The 24,611-nt window shown below is 43.5% G+C and overlaps 1 protein-coding gene across 3 annotated transcripts in view; it reads right to left on the bottom strand.

Annotated features, from left to right (window-relative positions):
- Window positions 1-24,611, bottom strand: part of KIF21B (kinesin family member 21B) — a 764,016-nt gene that overhangs the window by 84,776 nt on the left and 654,629 nt on the right. For all 3 annotated transcript variants that reach the window (XM_069756481.1, XM_069756482.1, XM_069756483.1), the window contains 2 exons: window positions 24,399-24,535; window positions 22,664-22,844 (listed from right to left, as the gene is read on the bottom strand). In XM_069756481.1, coding sequence (XP_069612582.1) covers window positions 22,664-22,844; window positions 24,399-24,535 — 318 coding nt within the window. The remainder of the gene's footprint in view (window positions 1-22,663; window positions 22,845-24,398; window positions 24,536-24,611) is intronic.

Genomic DNA, 24,611 nt, shown 5'->3' with positions numbered 1-24,611 from the left:
TTTATGCGCTAAAAGCTCTCATTTTTCATATTTCTAGTGCAGTTATGCAGTTCAATTTCTTGTTTTCAAGTTTGCATGTTTTAGCGCTGCAGTGTGCTGCCTTATTTACTTAACTATATACGAGTTGGCGACTCTGGGTTCAGCACCTGTTCACACTGAGTCTATGTTTGGATGTGCAGGTCAGGTTTTTGAAATGTATTCTCTAGCCTTCTGATCGTGCACTCCGCCTCCTAGCTTCAGGTGTTTTAATTACAGCAGGTCCAATACCCCTCCACAGAGAGAGAGAATTTTAGTCTAAGAAGAGGTTTCACATGTACCCATTCAGATGGAGACGTTTATTCTCAGCGAGGTAAGGCAAGCGTAGGACCTGGTATAAGAGAGATGCCGTAAAGGGGTTACCAGGTACACATAAAATTGGCCATTTTTATGCTCTAAAAGCTCTCATTTTTCATATTTCTAGTGCAGTTATGCAGTTCAAATTTCGTGTTTTCAAGTTTGCATGTTTTAGCGCTGCAGTGTGCTGCCTTATTTACTTAACTATATACGAGTTGGCGACACTGGGTTCAGCACCTGTTCACACTGAGTCTATGTTTGGATGTGCAGGTCAGGTTTTTGAAATGTATTCTCTAGCCTTCTGATCGTGCACTCCGCCTCCTAGCTTCAGGTATTTTAATTACAGCAGGTCCAATACCCCTCCACAGAGAGAGAGAATTTTAGTCTAAGAAGAGGTTTCACATGTACCCATTCAGATGGAGACGTTTATTCTCAGCGAGGTAAGGCAAGCGTAGGACCTGGTATAAGAGAGATGCCGTAAAGGGGCTACCAGGTACACATAAAATTGGCCATTTTTATGCGCTAAAAGCTCTCATTTTTCATATTTCTAGTGCAGTTATGCAGTTCAAATTTCGTGTTTTCAAGTTTGCATGTTTTAGCGCTGCAGTGTGCTGCCTTATTTACTTAACTATATACGAGTTGGCGACTCTGGGTTCAGCACCTGTTCACACTGAGTCTATGTTTGGATGTGCAGGTCAGGTTTTTGAAATGTATTCTCTAGCCTTCTGATCGTGCACTCCGCCTCCTAGCTTCAGGTGTTTTAATTACAGCAGGTCCAATACCCTTCCACAGAGAGAGAGAATTTTAGTCTAAGAAGAGGTTTCACATGTACTCATTCAGATGGAGACGTTTATTCTCAGCGAGGTAAGGCAAGCGTAGGACCTGGTATAAGAGAGATGCCGTAAAGGGGCTACCAGGTACACATAAAATTGGCCATTTTTATGCGCTAAAAGCTCTCATTTTTCATATTTCTAGTGCAGTTATGCAGTTCAATTTCTTGTTTTCAAGTTTGCATGTTTTAGCGCTGCAGTGTGCTGCCTTATTTACTTAACTATATACGAGTTGGCGACTCTGGGTTCAGCACCTGTTCACACTGAGTCTATGTTTGGATGTGCAGGTCAGGTTTTTGAAATGTATTCTCTAGCCTTCTGATCGTGCACTCCGCCTCCTAGCTTCAGGTGTTTTAATTACAGCAGGTCCAATACCCCTCCACAGAGAGAGAGAATTTTAGTCTAAGAAGAGGTTTCACATGTACCCATTCAGATGGAGACGTTTATTCTCAGCGAGGTAAGGCAAGCGTAGGACCTGGTATAAGAGAGATGCCGTAAAGGGGCTACCAGGTACACATAAAATTGGCCATTTTTATGCGCTAAAAGCTCTCATTTTTCATATTTCTAGTGCAGTTATGCAGTTCAATTTCTTGTTTTCAAGTTTGCATGTTTTAGCGCTGCAGTGTGCTGCCTTATTTACTTAACTATATACGAGTTGGCGACTCTGGGTTCAGCACCTGTTCACACTGAGTCTATGTTTGGATGTGCAGGTCAGGTTTTTGAAATGTATTCTCTAGCCTTCTGATCGTGCACTCCGCCTCCTAGCTTCAGGTGTTTTAATTACAGCAGGTCCAATACCCCTCCACAGAGAGAGAGAATTTTAGTCTAAGAAGAGATTTCACATGTACCCATTCAGATGGAGACGTTTATTCTCAGCGAGGTAAGGCAAGCGTAGGACCTGGTATAAGAGAGATGCCGTAAAGGGGCTACCAGGTACACATAAAATTGGCCATTTTTATGCGCTAAAAGCTCTCATTTTTCATATTTCTAGTGCAGTTATGCAGTTCAATTTCTTGTTTTCAAGTTTGCATGTTTTAGCGCTGCAGTGTGCTGCCTTATTTACTTAACTATATACGAGTTGGCGACTCTGGGTTCAGCACCTGTTCACACTGAGTCTATGTTTGGATGTGCAGGTCAGGTTTTTGAAATGTATTCTCTAGCCTTCTGATCGTGCACTCCGCCTCCTAGCTTCAGGTGTTTTAATTACAGCAGGTCCAATACCCCTCCACAGAGAGAGAGAATTTTAGTCTAAGAAGAGGTTTCACATGTACCCATTCAGATGGAGACGTTTATTCTCAGCTAGGTAAGGCAAGCGTAGGACCTGGTATAAGAGAGATGCCGTAAAGGGGCTACTAGGTACACATAAAATTGGCCATTTTTATGTGCTAAAAGCTCTCATTTTTCATATTTCTAGTGCAGTTATGCAGTTCAAATTTCGTGTTTTCAAGTTTGCATGTTTTAGCGCTGCAGTGTGCTGCCTTATTTACTTAACTATATACGAGTTGGCGACTCTGGGTTCAGCACCTGTTCACACTGAGTCTATGTTTGGATGTGCAGGTCAGGTTTTTGAAATGTATTCTCTAGCCTTCTGATCGTGCACTCCGCCTCCTAGCTTCAGGTGTTTTAATTACAGCAGGTCCAATACCCTTCCACAGAGAGAGAGAATTTTAGTCTAAGAAGAGGTTTCACATGTACTCATTCAGATGGAGACGTTTATTCTCAGCGAGGTAAGGCAAGCGTAGGACCTGGTATAAGAGAGATGCCGTAAAGGGGCTACCAGGTACACATAAAATTGGCCATTTTTATGCGCTAAAAGCTCTCATTTTTCATATTTCTAGTGCAGTTATGCAGTTCAATTTCTTGTTTTCAAGTTTGCATGTTTTAGCGCTGCAGTGTGCTGCCTTATTTACTTAACTATATACGAGTTGGCGACTCTGGGTTCAGCACCTGTTCACACTGAGTCTATGTTTGGATGTGCAGGTCAGGTTTTTGAAATGTATTCTCTAGCCTTCTGATCGTGCACTCCGCCTCCTAGCTTCAGGTGTTTTAATTACAGCAGGTCCAATACCCCTCCACAGAGAGAGAGAATTTTAGTCTAAGAAGAGGTTTCACATGTACCCATTCAGATGGAGACGTTTATTCTCAGCGAGGTAAGGCAAGCGTAGGACCTGGTATAAGAGAGATGCCGTAAAGGGGCTACCAGGTACACATAAAATTGGCCATTTTTATGCGCTAAAAGCTCTCATTTTTCATATTTCTAGTGCAGTTATGCAGTTCAATTTCTTGTTTTCAACTTTACATGTTTTAGCGCTGCAGTGTGCTGCCTTATTTACTTAACTATATACGAGTTGGCGACTCTGGGTTCAGCACCTGTTCACACTGAGTCTATGTTTGGATGTGCAGGTCAGGTTTTTGAAATGTATTCTCTAGCCTTCTGATCGTGCACTCCGCCTCCTAGCTTCAGGTGTTTTAATTACAGCAGGTCCAATACCCCTCCACAGAGAGAGAGAATTTTAGTCTAAGAAGAGGTTTCACATGTACCCATTCAGATGGAGACGTTTATTCTCAGCGAGGTAAGGCAAGCGTAGGACCTGGTATAAGAGAGATGCCGTAAAGGGGCTACCAGGTACACATAAAATTGGCCATTTTTATGCGCTAAAAGCTCTCATTTTTCATATTTCTAGTGCAGTTATGCAGTTCAATTTCTTGTTTTCAAGTTTGCATGTTTTAGCGCTGCAGTGTGCTGCCTTATTTACTTAACTATATACGAGTTGGCGACTCTGGGTTCAGCACCTGTTCACACTGAGTCTATGTTTGGATGTGCAGGTCAGGTTTTTGAAATGTATTCTCTAGCCTTCTGATCGTGCACTCCGCCTCCTAGCTTCAGGTGTTTTAATTACAGCAGGTCCAATACCCCTCCACAGAGAGAGAGAATTTTAGTCTAAGAAGAGGTTTCACATGTACCCATTCAGATGGAGACGTTTATTCTCAGCGAGGTAAGGCAAGCGTAGGACCTGGTATAAGAGAGATGCCGTAAAGGGGCTACCAGGTACACATAAAATTGGCCATTTTTATGCGCTAAAAGCTCTCATTTTTCATATTTCTAGTGCAGTTATGCAGTTCAATTTCTTGTTTTCAAGTTTGCATGTTTTAGCGCTGCAGTGTGCTGCCTTATTTACTTAACTATATACGAGTTGGCGACTCTGGGTTCAGCACCTGTTCACACTGAGTCTATGTTTGGATGTGCAGGTCAGGTTTTTGAAATGTATTCTCTAGCCTTCTGATCGTGCACTCCGCCTCCTAGCTTCAGGTGTTTTAATTACAGCAGGTCCAATACCCCTCCACAGAGAGAGAGAATTTTAGTCTAAGAAGAGGTTTCACATGTACCCATTCAGATGGAGACGTTTATTCTCAGCGAGGTAAGGCAAGCGTAGGACCTGGTATAAGAGAGATGCCGTAAAGGGGCTACCAGGTACACATAAAATTGGCCATTTTTATGCGCTAAAAGCTCTCATTTTTCATATTTCTAGTGCAGTTATGCAGTTCAATTTCTTGTTTTCAAGTTTGCATGTTTTAGCACTGCAGTGTGCTGCCTTATTTACTTAACTATATACGAGTTGGCGACTCTGGGTTCAGCACCTGTTCACACTGAGTCTATGTTTGGATGTGCAGGTCAGGTTTTTGAAATGTATTCTCTAGCCTTCTGATCGTGCACTCCGCCTCCTAGCTTCAGGTGTTTTAATTACAGCAGGTCCAATACCCCTCCACAGAGAGAGAGAATTTTAGTCTAAGAAGAGGTTTCACATGTACCCATTCAGATGGAGACGTTTATTCTCAGCGAGGTAAGGCAAGCGTAGGACCTGGTATAAGAGAGATGCCGTAAAGGGGCTACCAGGTACACATAAAATTGGCCATTTTTATGCGCTAAAAGCTCTCATTTTTCATATTTCTAGTGCAGTTATGCAGTTCAATTTCTTGTTTTCAAGTTTTCATGTTTTAGCGCTGCAGTGTGCTGCCTTATTTACTTAACTATATACGAGTTGGCGACTCTGGGTTCAGCACCTGTTCACACTGAGTCTATGTTTGGATGTGCAGGTCAGGTTTTTGAAATGTATTCTCTAGCCTTCTGATCGTGCACTCCGCCTCCTAGCTTCAGGTGTTTTAATTACAGCAGGTCCAATACCCCTCCACAGAGAGAGAGAATTTTAGTCTAAGAAGAGGTTTCACATGTACCCATTCAGATGGAGACGTTTATTCTCAGCGAGGTAAGGCAAGCGTAGGACCTGGTATAAGAGAGATGCCGTAAAGGGGCTACCAGGTACACATAAAATTGGCCATTTTTATGCGCTAAAAGCTCTCATTTTTCATATTTCTAGTGCAGTTATGCAGTTCAATTTCTTGTTTTCAAGTTTGCATGTTTTAGCGCTGCAGTGTGCTGCCTTATTTACTTAACTATATACGAGTTGGCGACTCTGGGTTCAGCACCTGTTCACACTGAGTCTATGTTTGGATGTGCAGGTCAGGTTTTTGAAATGTATTCTCTAGCCTTCTGATCGTGCACTCCGCCTCCTAGCTTCAGGTGTTTTAATTACAGCAGGTCCAATACCCCTCCACAGAGAGAGAGAATTTTAGTCTAAGAAGAGGTTTCACATGTACCCATTCAGATGGAGACGTTTATTCTCAGCGAGGTAAGGCAAGCGTAGGACCTGGTATAAGAGAGATGCCGTAAAGGGGCTACCAGGTACACATAAAATTGGCCATTTTTATGCGCTAAAAGCTCTCATTTTTGATATTTCTAGTGCAGTTATGCAGTTCAATTTCTTGTTTTCAAGTTTGCATGTTTTAGCGCTGCAGTGTGCTGCCTTATTTATTTAACTATATACGAGTTGGCGACTCTGGGTTCAGCACCTGTTCACACTGAGTCTATGTTTGGATGTGCAGGTCAGGTTTTTGAAATGTATTCTCTAGCCTTCTGATCGTGCACTCCGCCTCCTAGCTTCAGGTGTTTTAATTACAGCAGGTCCAATACCCCTCCACAGAGAGAGAGAATTTTAGTCTAAGAAGAGGTTTCACATGTACTCATTCAGATGGAGACGTTTATTCTCAGCGAGGTAAGGCAAGCGTAGGACCTGGTATAAGAGAGATGCCGTAAAGGGGCTACCAGGTACACATAAAATTGGCCATTTTTATGCGCTAAAAGCTCTCATTTTTCATATTTCTAGTGCAGTTATGCAGTTCAAATTTCGTGTTTTCAAGTTTGCATGTTTTAGCGCTGCAGTGTGCTGCCTTATTTACTTAACTATATACGAGTTGGCGACTCTGGGTTCAGCACCTGTTCACACTGAGTCTATGTTTGGATGTGCAGGTCAGGTTTTTGAAATGTATTCTCTAGCCTTCTGATCGTGCACTCCGCCTCCTAGCTTCAGGTGTTTTAATTACAGCAGGTCCAATACCCCTCCACAGAGAGAGAGAATTTTAGTCTAAGAAGAGGTTTCACATGTACCCATTCAGATGGAGACGTTTATTCTCAGCGAGGTAAGGCAAGCGTAGGACCTGGTATAAGAGAGATGCCGTAAAGGGGCTACCAGGTACACATAAAATTGGCCATTTTTATGCGCTAAAAGCTCTCATTTTTCATATTTCTAGTGCAGTTATGCAGTTCAATTTCTTGTTTTCAAGTTTGCATGTTTTAGCGCTGCAGTGTGCTGCCTTATTTACTTAACTATATACGAGTTGGCGACTCTGGGTTCAGCACCTGTTCACACTGAGTCTATGTTTGGATGTGCAGGTCAGGTTTTTGAAATGTATTCTCTAGCCTTCTGATCGTGCACTCCGCCTCCTAGCTTCAGGTGTTTTAATTACAGCAGGTCCAATACCCCTCCACAGAGAGAGAGAATTTTAGTCTAAGAAGAGGTTTCACATGTACCCATTCAGATGGAGACGTTTATTCTCAGCGAGGTAAGGCAAGCGTAGGACCTGGTATAAGAGAGATGCCGTAAAGGGGCTACCAGGTACACATAAAATTGGCCATTTTTATGCGCTAAAAGCTCTCATTTTTCATATTTCTAGTGCAGTTATGCAGTTCAAATTTCGTGTTTTCAAGTTTGCATGTTTTAGCGCTGCAGTGTGCTGCCTTATTTACTTAACTATATACGAGTTGGCGACTCTGGGTTCAGCACCTGTTCACACTGAGTCTATGTTTGGATGTGCAGGTCAGGTTTTTGAAATGTATTCATTATGAAAGAAAGTCCCACCTCCGGGACGGTTTCACGGTATGAGGGAACGCATTTTATAAGTGTTAAGGTCAGCGTGTGAAAGGAGCATAACTAAAAGTGCCACCTTTTCCTTGTGCAGCATTACTGCTGCACAAGGTGGCTCTTTCAGATACAAATGCCTGGGGGGACAGGTTCCCTTTAATTTCTATTGTAGTGTCAGCGTGGAGGTCGCAGAACACATTGCCGGATACACATCAGGGGATCAGCTGACATTACAGAAACCCAATCACACGGCAAACGGCACTTCCGGGCAGTAACTGGCGGTGTTGGAGCCCAGGGAATCCAGGAGAAGCAGAGTGTAGGCCGAGGCCTGCACTCGAGGCAGTGTAATATCTGTGGTAGTGTCAGCGTGGCGGTCGCAGGACACAATGCCGGACACACAGCAGGGGAGCAGCTGACGTTACTGAACCCCACTAACACAGGAGCGAGTGTTTTTCTCTGTGCAGACAGCACTTCCGAGCACCAATTGGCGATGTTGGAGCCCAGGGATTACAGAAGAAACAGAGTGTAGGCCGAGGCCTAATTGGAGCAAGTTTCAAATCTGAAGTAGTGTGAGTAAGGAGGTAGCAGGCGCTATTGCCGGATACACAGCAGGGGAGCAGCTGACGTTACTGAACCCCACTAGCACAGGAGTGAGTGTTTTTCTCTGTGCAGATAGCACTTTCGAGCAGCAACTGGCGGTGTTGGAGCCCAGGGTCAATCAGGGTGTAGGCCGAGGCCTAATTGGAGCAAGTTTAATATCTGAAGTTGTGTGAGTGTGGAGATAGCAGGAGCAATTGCCAGATACACAAAAGGGGAGCAGCTGACGTTACTGAACCCCACTAACACAGGAGCGAGTGTTTTTCTCTGTGCAGACAGCACTTCCGAGCACCAACTGACGGTGTTGGAGTCCAAGGATTACAGAAGAAACAGAGTGTAGGCCGACACCTAATTGGAGCAAGTTTCAAATCTGTAGTAGTGTGAGTGTGGAGATAGCAGGAGCAATTGCCGGATACACAGCAGGGGAGCAGCTGACATTACTAAACCCCACTAACACGGCAGCAAGTGTTGACTGTGCAGACGGCACTTCCGAGCAGCAACTGGTGGTGTTGAAGCCCAGGGAATCCAGGAGAAGCAGAGTGTAGGCTGAGGCCTGATTGGAGCAATTTGAAAGGGAACCTTTAACCCCCCAGGCATTAGTAACTGAAAGAGACACCTTGTGCAGTAGTAATGCTGCACAAGGAAAAGGTGGCTCTTTTAGTTCCGCTACTTGCACACGCTGAACTAAACACTTATAAAATGTATCCCCTCATGCCGTGAAACCGTCCTGGAGGTGGGACTTTCCTTCGTAATGAGACGCAGCACAACCGGCATTCATACCCCCTTGGCGCCGTGTACCGCCTCCTCAGCGTTGTTTGAATCTGTCCCGGAGCCAGCTCTATTATGTTAAACCTTGGGAATGCACAGTTAGGGATGCCCGTCTTCTGACATCATTTGGTGTCAGGCTGACTGCACCTGTGCAGCCGCGCTGTCCGAGATCACGAGCCGCAGTGCCTTCTGATGTATTCACACTGCAGGGCTGGGATTCATGGGCATGCACAGTACATATCTTCGCCTCACACTCATCTCCTTTCGCCTTCTTCGGACTGTGCGGCGTCACAGCCATGGCATGTGATTAGGGATCAGCTGACGGCGCACAGTCTGAAGAAGGCGGAAGGAGATGAGTGACCGGCAAAGATATGCACAGTGCATGGCCATGAATCCCAGCCCCCCAGTATGAAGAGATCATAAGACACTGCGGAGCAGGATCTCGGGCAGCGCGACCGCACAGGAGCACTCAGCCTGACATCAAATGATGTCAGAAGACGGGCAGCGCTAACTGTGCATGCCCAAGGTTTAACATAACAGCGCAGTCTCCGGGACAGATTCAAACAACACTGAGGGGGCGGCGCCCAGCGCCAAGGGGGTATGAATGCCGGCTGTGCTGTGTCTCATTATGATGGAAAGTCCCACCTCCGGGACGGTTTCACGGTATGAGGGACACATATTTTATAAGTGTTAAGTTCAGCGTGTGCAAGGAGCAAAACTGAAAGAGCCACCTTTTCCTGGTACAGCATTTGTGCTTCACAAGGTGGCTCTTTCAGTTACAAACACCTGGGGAGACAGGTTCCCTTTAATTTCTGTAGTAGTGTGAGTGTGGAGGAAGCAGGAGCAATTGCCAGATACACAGCAGGGGATCAGCTGACGTTACTGAAACCCAATAACACTGGGTCATGTGTTGACTGTGCAGACGGCACTTCTGAGCAGCAACTGGCGCTGTTGGAGCCCAGGGATTACAGTTCAGGTGGTAGAAACATGAACACAATAGGAGACCTGGATACTGTTGCCAACCAAGTATTTAATCTGGAAGAGGATTGGAAAATTCATGCGAGATCCAGGCCTTGTTCATTTTCAGAAAACTAAGCCTGTCAACGTTATCGGAGGATAGTCGCATGCAACGGTCTGTTAGTACACCACCTGCAGCACTAAAGACGTGTTCCGATAATACACTAGCAGCAGGGCAAGCCAGCACCTCCAATGCATACTGGCTAAGCTCTGGCCATGTATCCAGCTTAGAGACCCAAAACTTGAAGGGGGAAGAGCCGTGTGGGAGTACACTGAGAGGGCAAGACATGTAGTCTGTCACTATCTGATGGAAACATTGCCTCCTGCGGACTGGAGCCGTCTGTGATGGTGTAGACATTTGTGGTGGGCACACAAAAGTTTGCCACAGTTGGGCCATACTGGTCTTGCCTTGTGCTGAGGCACTGCTTGTGCTCCCTGTTTGTGCTGAGCTTCCTCCACTTCCTCGATGCACTAAGCTGCTTTGTAAAGCACTAGCAGCACTGCTCTCAGTTGGTCTGGATAAGATGATGGAATGCACCGGTGTGTCTTGGTACTCACGCATTTTACGCTCCCGGTTCAACGGTGTTATGAGGGTTTGTAAGTTGTCCCGGTAGCGCGGATCTAGGAGGGTGTACACCCAATAATCAGCCATGTTGAGAATGTTGGCGATGCAGCGGTTGTTTCTCAGGCACCGCAGCATGAAATCAACCATGTGCTGCAGACTGCCAACAGGCCAAGAAACGCTGTCCCCTGCTTGAGGCGTGATCTCTGCCTACTCTGCATCACTCCACCCTCGCTCTACATACTGACTACTGGAGCATTGTGTAACTCCCTCCTCTGTAAAGGTGTCTTCCTCCTCGACACCTCCTCATCCTTCTCACAAAGTGTTCCCTGCCTAGCACTAGAAGTCCCAGATATTTCGAGCTCCCCCCTGAGGTCCCGAAAGAGGGTCAAATGACCCTTAGTCTAAACTGAATAGAACTAACTAGAAACTAAAAGGCAAACTCAATGGAAAACAACAACCTCCTGTGGTGCGACAGTAACGGCCTTAATTAAAGAACAAAAGACTGTGATTAGAGGATGTTAGCTAAAATCCTTCAGGTCATTCGACCCGTCTCTGGGTTCCAAAGGTAGAAATGTTAAATGACCCCTCTCTGGGACTTCTAGTGCTAGGCCTTTGTGAGGAACCACGTCGCGCAGACTGTCCAGAAGCAGATGGCATTTGTGACTCCTCATCCTCCACCTCTTCTATAACCTCATCCCTTAGCGCTTGCAGTGCTCTTTCAAGCAGGCAGATAAGGGGGACAGTCATGCTGACTAGTGCATCATCTGCACTCACCATCCGCGTGGAATCATCGAAGGCACGCAAAACCTGGCAGATGCCCTTCATAGTGGCCCACTCAGTGGTTGTGAAGTCTGAACGGCGCACAGTGCGACTTCTTTGCGCCTGATGCAGCTGGTACTGCTGCTCACACAACCGCTCCAACATATGTAACGTTGAATTCCACCTGTTGGGTAGGTCACATATGATGCGATGTTCCGGAAGGCAGAATCGGCGCTGCAGAGCTGCAAGGCGTGATCTTGCCATGCTGGAACGCCGCAAGTGAGCACACTCTAGGCGGACCTTGTGAAGCAGTGCATCAAGATCCAGTTAGTCCCTCAAAAAACTCTGCATGACCAAGTTGAGCACATGTGCCAGACATGGGATGTGAGTGAGGTTGCCTAGGGCCAGAGCTGCCACCAGATTTTGGCCATTGTCACACACTACCATGCCTGGCTGGAGATTCGCTGGCACAAACCACATGTCGCTCTCCCACTTGATGGCATTCCAGAGCTCCTGCGCTGCGTGGCTTCGATTCCCCAAAGAAATTAATTTCAGTATGGCCTGTTGACGTTTGGCCACGGCTGTGCTCATATCAGTCGTAACAGGTAAGCGTTCACAGGTCAAGGTGGAGGTACACCGTGACGCCTCCTGCAGCGATGATTCAGAAGAACTGGAGTATGGGGAGGAAGCAATGTGTACAGACTGGATTCCTGCAATCCTTGGAGTTGGCAGAACACGTACAGTGCCACTCTGAAGATCTGTACCCAGCTCCACAACATTTACCCAATGGGCAGTGAGGGAAAGGTATCGTCCCTGTCCATGGTGACTGGTCCACGCATTGGTGGTGAGGTGGACCTTGCTACTGACGGCGTTTAGTAGCGCATGTTTAATGTTTCCCTCCACATGCTTTTGCAGGGCAGGGACGGCTTGCCTGCTGAAATAAAAGCGGCTGGGCACGTTGTATTGTGGGACTGCCAATGCCATCAAGTTACGGAACGTGTCAGTCTACACCAGCCTGAATGACAGCATTTCAAGGGACAGTAGTTTTGCAATGCCAGCATTCAGTGCCTGTGCTCGGGGGTGGTTTGCCGAGAATGGCCGCCTTTTCTCCCATGCCTGTGCTACCGATGGCTGTAGACTGGGCTGGGAGTGTGAGGATGACTGGGAACATGGTGCTGTGGGTGGAATTACACTGGGTCTCTGGACAACAGTGCCAGAGTTTCTTCCATGGGGATCCTGTGAGGAAGCCGAACCAGCTGTGTGTGAGCTGGAGGAAGAGGCTACAACACGAGCTGAAGAGGTGGTAGGTGCCGCTGTTGGTTGGCCCAGGTCTTCAGTGTGTTTTTGTAACTCCACCATGTGCTTGGTCCGCACATGTTTCCACATATTTGTGGTATTGAGGTTGCTGACACTTTTCCCTCTTTTGACTTTCTGATGATACGGCTTGCATTTGACAAAGCAAATGTCATCTGCAACTGTGTCAAAAAAGGACCAGGCACTGCAAGTGTTGGGAGCACCCGTTTTGGCTTTTGGAAGAGGCATGCTCCTAATGGGTGCCAAAGTGGAGGCTACAGGCAATGCAGTCTTCCCCCTCCCTCTCTGGGCCGTTCGGGGAATCTCTTCCTCAGAGCTGCTCCCACCACCTTCCTGTATCTCATGCCATGATGGGTCAAGGACCTCATCATCTACACTACCCTCTTCCACCAACTGCTTCTCCTGGGTAGTCTTGGCAGCACAGTACGCACCAGAAAGTGGCACCTGAGTCTTATCATCAGATGCGTACTGAGGTGTGCTGACCGGAGGCACTGGCCCACCTGCCTCTTCAGATTCAGAGAGACAAAGCTGTTGGGCATCACTGCATATTGCCTCTGCTTTCATTTCTGGAATGCTGCTTGGCTGGCCCCCTCTTTCCAAGCCAAGAGATTCAGAGAACAGAAGTAGAGATGGCTCCTGTCCTGGGCTCTCTGACTGCCTGGGCAATTTGGCAGGTGGTGAAGAGACAGATGGGTGCTCTCCAGTGCTCTGTGCCTGAGAGGATGTGGCACTAATTGAAGTCGATGCGTTAGCTGCCATCCATCTGACAACGGCTTCAATTTGTAAATCCCGCAGCAGCTGGGTACGGCGATCTCCTACAAAGCTGCGCATGAAGGACTGAAACTGCTGAAACTGGGGGATGAAGAGTCACCGGTGCCCGCAGTAGGCACAGAATCGCCATGTCCTCTACCTGCTTCACGCCTTACTCCCTGCCTTCTTCATCTTGGTAGACTGATAAAGATAGGCAGAAAATATAGGTATAAGAAACACTAATTTTCTAAAGTGTGGACTAGACTTTAATATGAGCTAATGTGGCCTATACAACTGTAAAGTGGAATGTTTGGTGAACTTTATTAACTTTTTTTTTTTCGCAGAACAGACTACAGAGTGAGCTGAACTCACACATAGACCATGCAGACAGCCGTGAACGGCGCTGCAAGGCCCAAAAAAGCTCCCCTATGTACTCCTATATAGTGTTTTTCCACAATCTAGCAGGATACGGATGGAAACCCACAAATAGGAGAAAAACAGGAAAAATATGCAGCAGGCAGCACTAATTGAAAAAAGGACAATGGAACAGTATGAGGCAGTGACACACGCTGAGCTGACTAAAACCGGCTGTGGCGGCAGAACAGACTACAGAGTGAGCTGCACTCACACACAGACCGTTCAGACAGCCGTGAACGGTGCTGCAAGGCCAAAAAAAGCTCCTCTATGTACTCCTATATAGTGTTTTTCCACACTTACTTGTATACTTGATATCTTCACACAGCAATATATATGTCAGATAGGCTTGTCTACACATAACCGGGTCTTGAAGGTGGGGATGCGGGGAATGTTAATTGTTCTTCAGAGGAATAGGCATAGGAAATTTTGTGTTATATTATGAGTATACAAATTTTATCCCAGAATATATGGGGACTGAATTCCCCGGTGAAAAGATCTATGTTATGGAGGGAAGTGCGGAAGTCACAGGCTGAAATTATCTGTTTACAGGAGACGCATTTGTTGGAGGCAGATAATTGCAGGATACATCATCCGCAATTCCCTCATATATTCTTTGCTAACAATACGAGTAAAAAAGCAAGGGTTTGTATAATGATCAAAAATATGATTGCTTTTAAAAATCTCCATATGCATGAAGACCCGGCGGGCAGATTTTTTATATTTATTCCTTAAATGGAGAGGTATACACTCTGGTAGTATTATATGCCCCATATGAAGCACCATAATTTCATCCATAATGTTTTCCAGAAAATTTCTGAATTAGCCAAGGGTGAGAGAATCATATGTGGGGACTTCAGTATTCCAGTGGACAGAGTTGAAGATTGTTTCAATAGGACAGTCCGAGTCCGGAGTGAGTTGAAATTAGGGTTGAGCGAAACGGATCGGACAAATTCAAAAGTCGCCGACTTTTGGCAAAGTCGGGTTTCATGAAACCCGACCCGATCCTAGTGTGGGATCGGCCATGCGGTCGGCGATTTTCGCGCCAAGTCGCGTTTCGTATGATGCGTTTGGCGCCATTTTTTCAGTCAATGAAGGAGCGTGGGCAGAGTGATGACATAGGTCTTAGGGTCGTGGACGCCTATCGCAATCTTGTCGCTTGTGCGCTGTAGCGATCTGCAATGTGTAACACCAGCTTTTCTGTTCAGGGATGGAGGAGAGAGAGAGAGAGAAAGTTAAATTTCCCATTGACTTTGCATTGGGTTTCGTGTTTCGGTCGATCCCCGACTTTTCGCCATAACTGGCCGATTTCACTCGACTCGACTTTTGAGATAGTCGGGTTTCGCGAAACCCAACTCGACCCTAAAAAAGTAAAAGTCGCTCAACCCTAGTTGAAATCATTAAAAAATGAATACCATCTACATGATTTTTTGAGATATTCCCATGCTGATGAAAAACATTATACTTTCTATTCTTTCAGTCAGGATAGATTCCTTTCTACTGGACAATAAGGCATTGGGTAGATGCATTTCAATGAACACTGGTCTGATTTCATGGTCGGATCATGCCCCAGTATCCCTGAAATTAGCTCTGCGTCACCAGGCTAACCCTTCCTCCAGATGGCGGCTGAACACATCTCTCATTCTGGATGAACAGGTAGTAAAGAGAGTGTTGGAGGAACTGACACTTTATTTCCATGAAAATGATAATGGGGAAGTAACTGATGAGTTCCTGTGGTCAGCGCATAAGGCTGTTATAAGGGGGATATTTTTACAGCAAGCATCCTATTTGAAGTGCAACAGAGAAAAATATAGAGATAGCCTCATTTCCAGTCTTACACAATTAGACTCTCTAAATAAAGCATCCCTATCTCAGGCATTATCAGAAGAGATTTACAATATTAGATTTAAATTAAGAGAGAATCTCCTGTCAGTGTATGAACATAACCTTAAAAAGCTTAAATCAAAATTCTATGCAACTGGGGACATAGCCAGTGATGTTTTAGCCCGTAGGGTCAAGAAAAGAGAGGTAAGATCCAGGATTGATCATTTGGTGGACCGCCAGGGAAAACATATCAGAAACCCAATTGAGATTGTGAATGAGTTTGCTAGATATTATACTTAACTTTATAATTTAGGGGAAGATCCTGATACGTCCCAACCCTCCCCTGTGGCGATTGATCAGTACTTGCAAAGCATTAACTTTCCAAAGCCTCCCAGGAACAACTGAACTTCCTTAACACGCCCTTAACTAAAGAGGAAATTTGGACCACCATTAGGTCCACCAAGGGTCATAAGGTCCAGGGTCCGGATGGGTTACCAAATGAGTACTATGGTCAGTTCCAGAAGATTCTATCTTCTTTCTTCTACGTTTGTATACATTATGGTGGGATAAGGAGTCTATATCTAAAAATAACTTAGAAGCTACGATCGCTACTCTGCCAAAACCAGGGAAATCTCCAACGTGTCCTGGCAACTTTAGGCCTATTGCACTACTAAACTGCGATGTAAAAATTTTCTCTAAGATGTTAGCTTTAAGATTACACCACATTATTCCCACATTAATCTCCCTGGATCAGGTTGGTTTTGTGGCGGGTCGAGAAACAAAAGATGGGACATGCAGAATGATTAACTTAATTAAAGTGGCGGAGCTCTGTAGATTCTCCAGTGCATTCCTGTCTTTGGATGCTGACAAAGCCTTTGACAGGGTGCACTGGGGATATCTTAGGACTGTTTTAACGAAGTTTGGCTTGGTGGGCCCCATATTCTCAGCGATCTGTGACATGTATTCCAACCTCAATGCTAGGGTATTGTCATCAGGATTTTTGTCAAACTCATTTGCAATAACTAACAGAACACAACAGGATTGCCCCTTGTCTCTTCATCTTCGCTTTGTGCATGGAGCCATTAATTGAAAAAGTACGAGCTTCTCTGAATATAGTGGGTATTAAAGTAGGGATGGTAATTACAAAATTGGACTGTACGCAGATGATGTAATTATCTCTTGCTCCGATATAGAATCATCCTTTCCTGCCATTGTCACCACATTAGAGAAATTCGCTAAAGTATCATACTATAAACTTTAATGCCACTAAATCATTCGTTTTTCCTGTTTTGGCTCTGTCTGTGACTCGAGGATTAATGGAATGTAAATACCCTTTTATATAGGTAGATGAAGGGATGCCATATTTAGGTACAGTTCTTACACACTGTAAACAACTTATAGAGAGAAACTTCTCCAATCTCTTGAAAGAGACCAAGAATTAGACGAAATTCAATCTATTCCAGCGTCTTGGAAAGCCAGGATCAATATTTTTAAAATGATGGTGCTCCCTAAGATTTTATATTATTTTAGGTGTATTCCAGTCAAAGTTCCTATTAGATTTCTCTAGTCTCTTCAAAAAATGGCTAATCAGTTTATTTGGGCTCATAAAAGACCGAGGGTGGCTAGAAAGTTGGTGTATTACTCGTATGATGCAGGAGGAATGGGAGTCACTAACTTGCTTGCATACCATACGGCGGCAGTCCTTGTTGGGGTAAGAGACTGGTGGTTAATGGATAATGCTCATAAGTGGCTACAGATTGAAGCATTTTATGCTTGTAGGGGCTCAACCCGTCATACACTAGAAAGTGAGACGATTAAGAAAACTTTGTTTATCCCACCCCTTCTGACGAAGGCGGCTACTATAGACTATTGGGGACAAATAGCCTCGAAGTTATTAAAAATCCCTCTCACCGATGTGTCTTTGAAAGCTCTTGAGCAGCATATCCCTTACATTGGTCTGCATAACTGGATCAATGCAGGGGTTGAAACTCTTCAGAACTTGATGGATGGTGCTCTGAACCTCCTCCCCTTTGACCAACTGTCCTCAAAGCATCCAGCTATACGACGCCTATTTTATCAGTATTTGTAAATCAGGCATCTGATCCATACATGACCAGAGTTGTCGTATTTTAAGACTATCTTGGACCACAGGGCTAATGGGTATATTCTAAGACCAGAGTCGGGATCTAGGGAAATTTTCATCTTATATAGTGCTTTGAATACACCAGCTGTTGATACTAAATGACCATATATGATTCGGTGGGAGGGGGAGCTAGGCATATCCCTTGACCTGGAGACATGGAGGGAGGGTTTAAGAGAGGTGCAAAGAGTATCATCTTGCCTAAATCACCTGGAATAGTTAAAAAAAAAGTGCACTTAAGATGGTACCAATGTCCGGCGCAGTAAGCTCATTTTGGTCCTACCCAATCTCAGGTGTGTTGGAGAGGTTGTGGGCAAAGGGGGACACTGGGTCATATGTGGTGGTCATGTCTGGTTATAGCTCAATTTTGGGTAGATATTGGTGATCTAATACAAGAGGTCCTTGGGGTACAGCTGGTTTTGGAGTCCAACATGGGAGTCTTACATATTGGAATAGATAAAGTACCGCAGGTGCTTAGAGGTTCTTTTTCGCATATTTTGATCGCAGCCAGGTTAGCTCTGGCGGCTAGGTGGAGGGGGACGAGTTTGCCATCAATAAAAGAGGTAATTGAGAAAGATAATATACATTGCCAATATGAATTGCCATTGGCTCATTCCATCTCAGTCAAAAAGAGAAATCAGGGTGTATGGGATCCATGGCTGGATAGCCAGAGGTCAGCCCCTTTTCACTGAAGATGTAAAACCTTATTTGGCCTTATGAAACTTACATTATTGGGATTATGCCATCACGCTTTATCCCGGGAGTTCCCGTGATGTCACTGTTGGATGGTGAAGAAGTCATGTTTTTATGAGTACACATAGAATGTGTACAGGTACCTATTGTACTTTGTTATTGTATGTGTTTATGGGTTTTGTATGAACCTTTGTGTGCTCAAAAATTTTATGAAAATTTAATGAAAAAAAAGAAGGCATTTGTACGACATTGGACTATGGGCCAGACAACCAACTATACGTGTTATATTAACCCTTGTCAGGCTGCATAATTTTACAACCTTAACAGGCTGCATAGGTACAATTGTACCTTCACATATACCTCCACTGTGGGAAGACTTTACTTGGTTTCAGAAACTAAAGTTCATTCAGCTACAAATGTTATGCTGATATCTATTGTTCAGTGTTGTTACTGGTCACTTATGTTGCTGTCAATTAAGTTAATTCAAACTGGGAGTGGCTTCTACTTGTCTTCCTGCCTCCCTCCTCTCATTAGCCATTTTGCTGTTCATCTCATTGCTGTGAGCACACATTTCTAGGCTTGTGAAGTCTTCAATTTCTTGGAAACGAAGGTAGGAAAGTCTCACAGCATCTAACAGCCAGTTATACCTTTATTCTCATTATGTGGGGACAGAACAGTCAAATTGTCTTTCAGCCTGGACTTGGCTTACATATATTTTGTATGAAACTTATCACTATAGGTATAATTTTTATACGAAAAATGGATAATAATTAGTATCTACATATTGTTTTACGATGTTTTATTTATATTCAGCACAAAATACGAAGCCAAAATTCATCTAGCAAGTCATCATGAGTGATAGTAATGCTGGATCTAGTTTCCGCCATAATCCAAGAAAACGTGTTTGCAGGTTAGTATAATTTTGTGAAAAGCCAATAATGTAGTATTTCGGAAAATTATTTATTTTACATTTTTTCATATTTACAGATTTACGTCTGACGAAATAATGCGAATGCTAGAAGAATCTGATTCTGAGCATGAGGATGAACCATATGTTCCATCTGATGATGAAAACTATGTACCACAAGTGGATGTTACTGAAGAAGATTCAGACATTGAACAAGAAATGGTCATAGAGCATGAAAATGAATACGAATCAGACGAAAGTGTTGAGGATGATTCTGTGCCTCAAAGTGCAGGCGACATTTGGACTGCTAAGGATGAAACTCAATGGTGCAGTAATCCACTGCCAAATGCACAAACAAAATCTCGTAATGTCCTACGACAAAGAGGTGGCCCTGCAGCAATCAGCAACCTATATACAGCAAAAGAGCTATTCAAGTCCATCATGACTCCCGAGATGTGTGACATCATATTACGGGAAACGAATCGAAAGGCCAAGAGAGTTTGTGATGCTTACAACAACGAACTGGTACAACGTTTTCCTGATTCTTCCAAACGGCCACCACAAAAAACATTCAAGCAATTTACTGAAACTGAACTTCATGCATTTTTGGGCATACTGATTGCTGCTGGTGTGCACAGAGCCAACAAAGAGAATCTGGAGGAAATGTGGAATGTTGCTGCTCTGCCTCTTATACGTGCAGCCATGTCTCGTGACCGCTTCAAGATGATACTCAGATTTATCAGGTTTGACAACGAAAATACACGTGCAGAACGTGTGCAAACAGATAAAGCTGCACCAATACGGGACATCTGGACAATGCTGAACAGTAATCTGGAGAGAGCCTACAAGCCATATCATTGTATCACCGTCGACGAGCAATTATTTCCATTTAGAGGTCATACTAAATTTACCCAGTATATACCTTCAAAACCAGCTAAATATGGCATAAAGATTTTCTGGGCTTGTGACTCATCAAATGCCTACCCTTTACAAGGTCAGCTCTACACTGGGAAACCAACTGATGGTCCTCGACAAGTAAACATTGGAGAACGAACAGTATTGGACCTAGTGAGCTCGTATAAAGGCTCTGGAAGAAATGTCACCACCGATAACTTCTTTACAACCATGGAACTAGCTAAGGTATTGAACTCCTGGAACATGACACTAGTTGGTACAGTGAGAAAAAACAAAAGGTTCCTACCTAACAACATGCAGCCTGCCAAAGAAAGGCCTGTATACTCGACAAATTTTGCCTACAATCATGATGCAACAGTCTGTTCATATGTACCAAAGAAGAACAAATCAGTCGTGCTTCTATCATCTATGCACATGACGGGAGAAGTTGAAGAGACACTAGCAGCCAAGCCAGAGATAATAAAATACTACAACATAACAAAAGGTGGCGTTGATGTTATGGATAAAATGTTGGGAGAGTACACTGTGAAACGACGAACATCACGTTGGACTTTGGCATTTTTCTACAATATGATTGATGTCAGTGGGTTAGCATCCTACATCATCTACAGAGAACACAATCCAAGCTTCAGGGCAAAGGATCAACGAAGAAAGTTCCTGAAAGATCTCGCAAATCAGCTGTGTATGATTGCAATTGAAGATCGTAGTACAAACAAAATGATAATGAGAAACCATTTTCTTCGAGGTGCAGTAGAAATGGTGCTTGGACGATGCATTGTGGTAGCATCGCAGCCAGCAGCTGGCCCCAAAATACCTCATGGTAGTCGTGGACCCTCCCCTGTTGTTGGTAGTTGCTATGTCTGCAGAGACCTGAGGCGAAAACAACGCAAGACTAGAAAGTCTTGTGTGGTTTGTGTGAAACCCATTTGCGATGAACACTCTGTAGCAAAGCCAACATGCATTACTTGCAAAGAAAATCAATAAAAAAAAGTTTCTTACATTTTCTTTTATAATGTAAATGAACAGTTTTTTACTTGTTTATAATAGTTAAATAGCATTATCATTAAAAAAAAATTTATGCTTTTTCCCTTGCATTATCTTCATTCAAAATATATGAGGTACATTTGTACCTATGCAGCTTGTTATGGATGCAAAAAGATCTCGACCCCTTATCTCGGAAGCGGGTGGAGATATTTTATTGAAATTTGGCCAATATATTCTGGACCAAAAATGTAGAGATGTCACGAAATTTCAGCCCTCTACGTCTTTTCAAAAAAAAGTTATTGCAATTTTAAAACGGAATAGTTACAATTGTACCTATTCAGCCGGATAAGGGTTAACCTCACGCCGATGATCTCAAAGGCTATCATGGCAGAGTGAGATAGCAATGAAGGCTGGAATGGAGGCCTTTACTCTTTGGTCCCGCTTCTGTCTTGGACACAATAATAGCTGGACATTGATCCGGGGACCACATGGGCACAGCCATGCAGAAGTCTTTCCGAGGGAGAGTCACTCCGGTCCTATTCCCGGGATTATGGTCTAAAGTGGCATAAAGTACAGTAGTTGGACCCCACTAGTCTTCATTTCAGGTATGCTAACAGCTCAGTGTCACATTGATTTGGCCATGGAATGAGAATTATGGTAATTTCACCAAAGTGTCCCAAGGACCGTTTTTTTAACATAACATTTTTCACATGGCTACTGTGATTAGCCTACATGGCCTAAAAGTGATACTATAAGAAAGAACCTGGCACTCAACTTAATGCTCGTGAGATTTTAATGGTAGTAGCCAAAAAATGTTTCGGTCCTATATCTGGACCTTCATCAGTTACGTACTATGATGAAAAAGTGAATGACTTGTAGTGTCATATAAGGCACAGCATGGTCTGCGTCTGGTATTTGCGCAGATAGGTTTAGGCACACAGACTGGACTTATAAACGCTGATAGGTGCTGTGCTTGTGTCCAGACACGGAATCCCCGCTTGTCTCAAGACAAGACGAGACACTTATATGACACTACAGTCATTCACTTTTTCATCATAGTACGTAACTGATGAAGGTCCAGATATAGTAACATAGTAACATAGTAACATAGTTAGTAAGGCCGAAAAAAGACATTTGTCCATCCAGTTCAGCCTATATTCCATCATAATAAATACCCAGATCTACGTCCTTCTACAGAACCTAATAAATAGTAACATAGTTAGTAAGGCCGAAAAAATATAGGACCGAAACGTTTTTTGGCTACTACCATTAAAATCTCACGAGCATTAAGTTGAGTGCCAGGTTCTTTCTTTTAGTATCACATGGTGTGGGAACCTACCTGGGAACCACTAGTAGTAGTGCACACGGCTTTATCTTTAAAAGTGATACTATAGCCTGCAGCATCTCCAGACTTGCCTCTCAATTGTAAATGGGCTCTGCCAGCAGCAGATCTTGATTATTCGAAATATACATATTTATATGCATATTATATCTAATGGTCTCCAAGTTCCCACAAATCAGCCATTACTGTATGCTTGGATAATACATAAGATAATAAGTAACATTTTTCAAGTAAATTAATTTTGCTCAACTTACATTAATGTCCGCACACAACGTGCAGGGTCACGAATGTCCCACACCCGTACACATGAAGCAGATGCAGTGAGCACCAATCCAGAGATAGAACAGTGCTTCACAGATACCACATTGTGAGGATGGCCACGCAGAGAGCTAATCTCTTGGCCTGTCACCAGGTTCCATAGCTTGCAGGTACGATCTAAAAAAAACAGTAATAGAGGCAAGAGATATCAAAAAGCTTTGTATTAATAGTACTATAAGAAAAATAAAGAAAAAAATAACATAGTTGATTGCAACAGGTCATTTTTCTAAACAGAAACTGCTCCATAATGCAATATTTCCAGCTGTTAGAGGCAAACCATGGCACAGCCATTGTCTGTGGGTATAAGACAAGCTCAGTCCTTGAGCCTGCTCCATATACCCACTTACGACGTACATTTATGACGGATATCAGTAAGGAGTTAACAAAACAAACATTTGTAATTACGTCTTTTATGTGGCTTCTAACTGCTTCACCAAGCAGTTAAAAGATGTGATCTGACTATTCTTCAGGCATTTTCTATTTGGAATATGCTCTTTACTTTACAATATAAGTTAATGAAAATACATTATTATGAGCGTTTTATCGGTGTTTTTATTTGAAAAAATGCTAGCATTCTCTTTATTGTTCTCTTCTGAATGCCCTTTTGTCTGCCATGTTACTACTCCTATGAAGTCCAGCCCTAGCGATACTTGCTGAGCTGCTTCGTTTTCTGATAGTGGCCAAGGCTTGGTACTACACCTCAGACTACTATTCAAATTAATAGGAGGCGGATGTGTAGTACCCTACGGCATTCATTTTACCAGATCATGTTTTTGGAAAATTGTTAAAATGGTGAGAAAAATACAGTTTTTCTATTGTTTTGCCGGGCATTATATTTGCAACAAAAATGACAACATGATTTTAAGATCAGTATGATTATGGCGATACCAAACCTAAGTGGTTACAAGTTTAGTGGCTTAAAAAATTCTGAAATTTGTGAAATAAAATTCGTTTGTGTCACTATTCTTGTTTTAGGGCACGTATTATATTTTGATCAGTTTTTATTGCAATTTGTGTAAGAACGTCAATGACAAAATAAAATAAGCAATTTTATATTTTGATTAATCAAACTTTTACGGATGTGGTTACACATAATATGTAATTTATGTTTTTTTTTGTAACTGGATTATGTTTTTTGCCACTTTAATATTTTCTTAAACTTTTTTTTCCTATATATGTTTTTTTTTTTTAGTTACCATAGAGGACATGAACCTGTGATTATTTTACCACTCGTACTGTATACTTTAATACTGCAGTATACTGTAAAAATAATGGTCTCCTATGAAGCTCAGCCCGTAGCTGTGCCTCACAGAAGAACCAACAGCAACGCACAAAGGTGTTGAAGGGTGGTTGGAATGAATGATCAAGCAATATGGCGGTGTTAACATTTAGGGGTTATCAGCAGCAGTTGGGGCTAGCTTCAGTTGCTGCTGTTAGAGAAGGATCCCAGCACAGGTGTTGGTTTTCTTAGCTTAGAGGCAACCCAAGTAAGAATTGCACAGAATATACAAACGCCAAACAAATGTTGCTCTTGGTTCGATTACAGTCTAGAAACATTGTTTTGCCAAACAATTGTGCTCACCACAAATCAGCTGTGCTGTCCAATAATACAAAATTATTTGATAATTCATTCAATATCAGGTCTGAAATTTTATCACTCTCTTTTCTCACCTTTTGATCCAGTAAATAATAATTCTTCAGTAGCATCTACGCAGAGTACAGGTTTTGTATGCCCTTCTGCAACAGCTATACATTGGAGTGGGGCTGTTCTGGACCCTTTAACACCACCTACAGGTGTAATCACACCCCTGTGTGGCAGAAAATATAAAATATTTTTATAGCTAGAGGCATAGAATAAAAAATCAACTATATATTTAGCAACAT

This window comes from Ranitomeya imitator, chromosome 3 (assembly GCF_032444005.1).
Source record: "Ranitomeya imitator isolate aRanImi1 chromosome 3, aRanImi1.pri, whole genome shotgun sequence".
Classification (NCBI taxonomy): Eukaryota; Metazoa; Chordata; class Amphibia; order Anura; family Dendrobatidae; genus Ranitomeya; species Ranitomeya imitator.
This window is presented reverse-complemented; position numbering and strand designations above follow the sequence as displayed.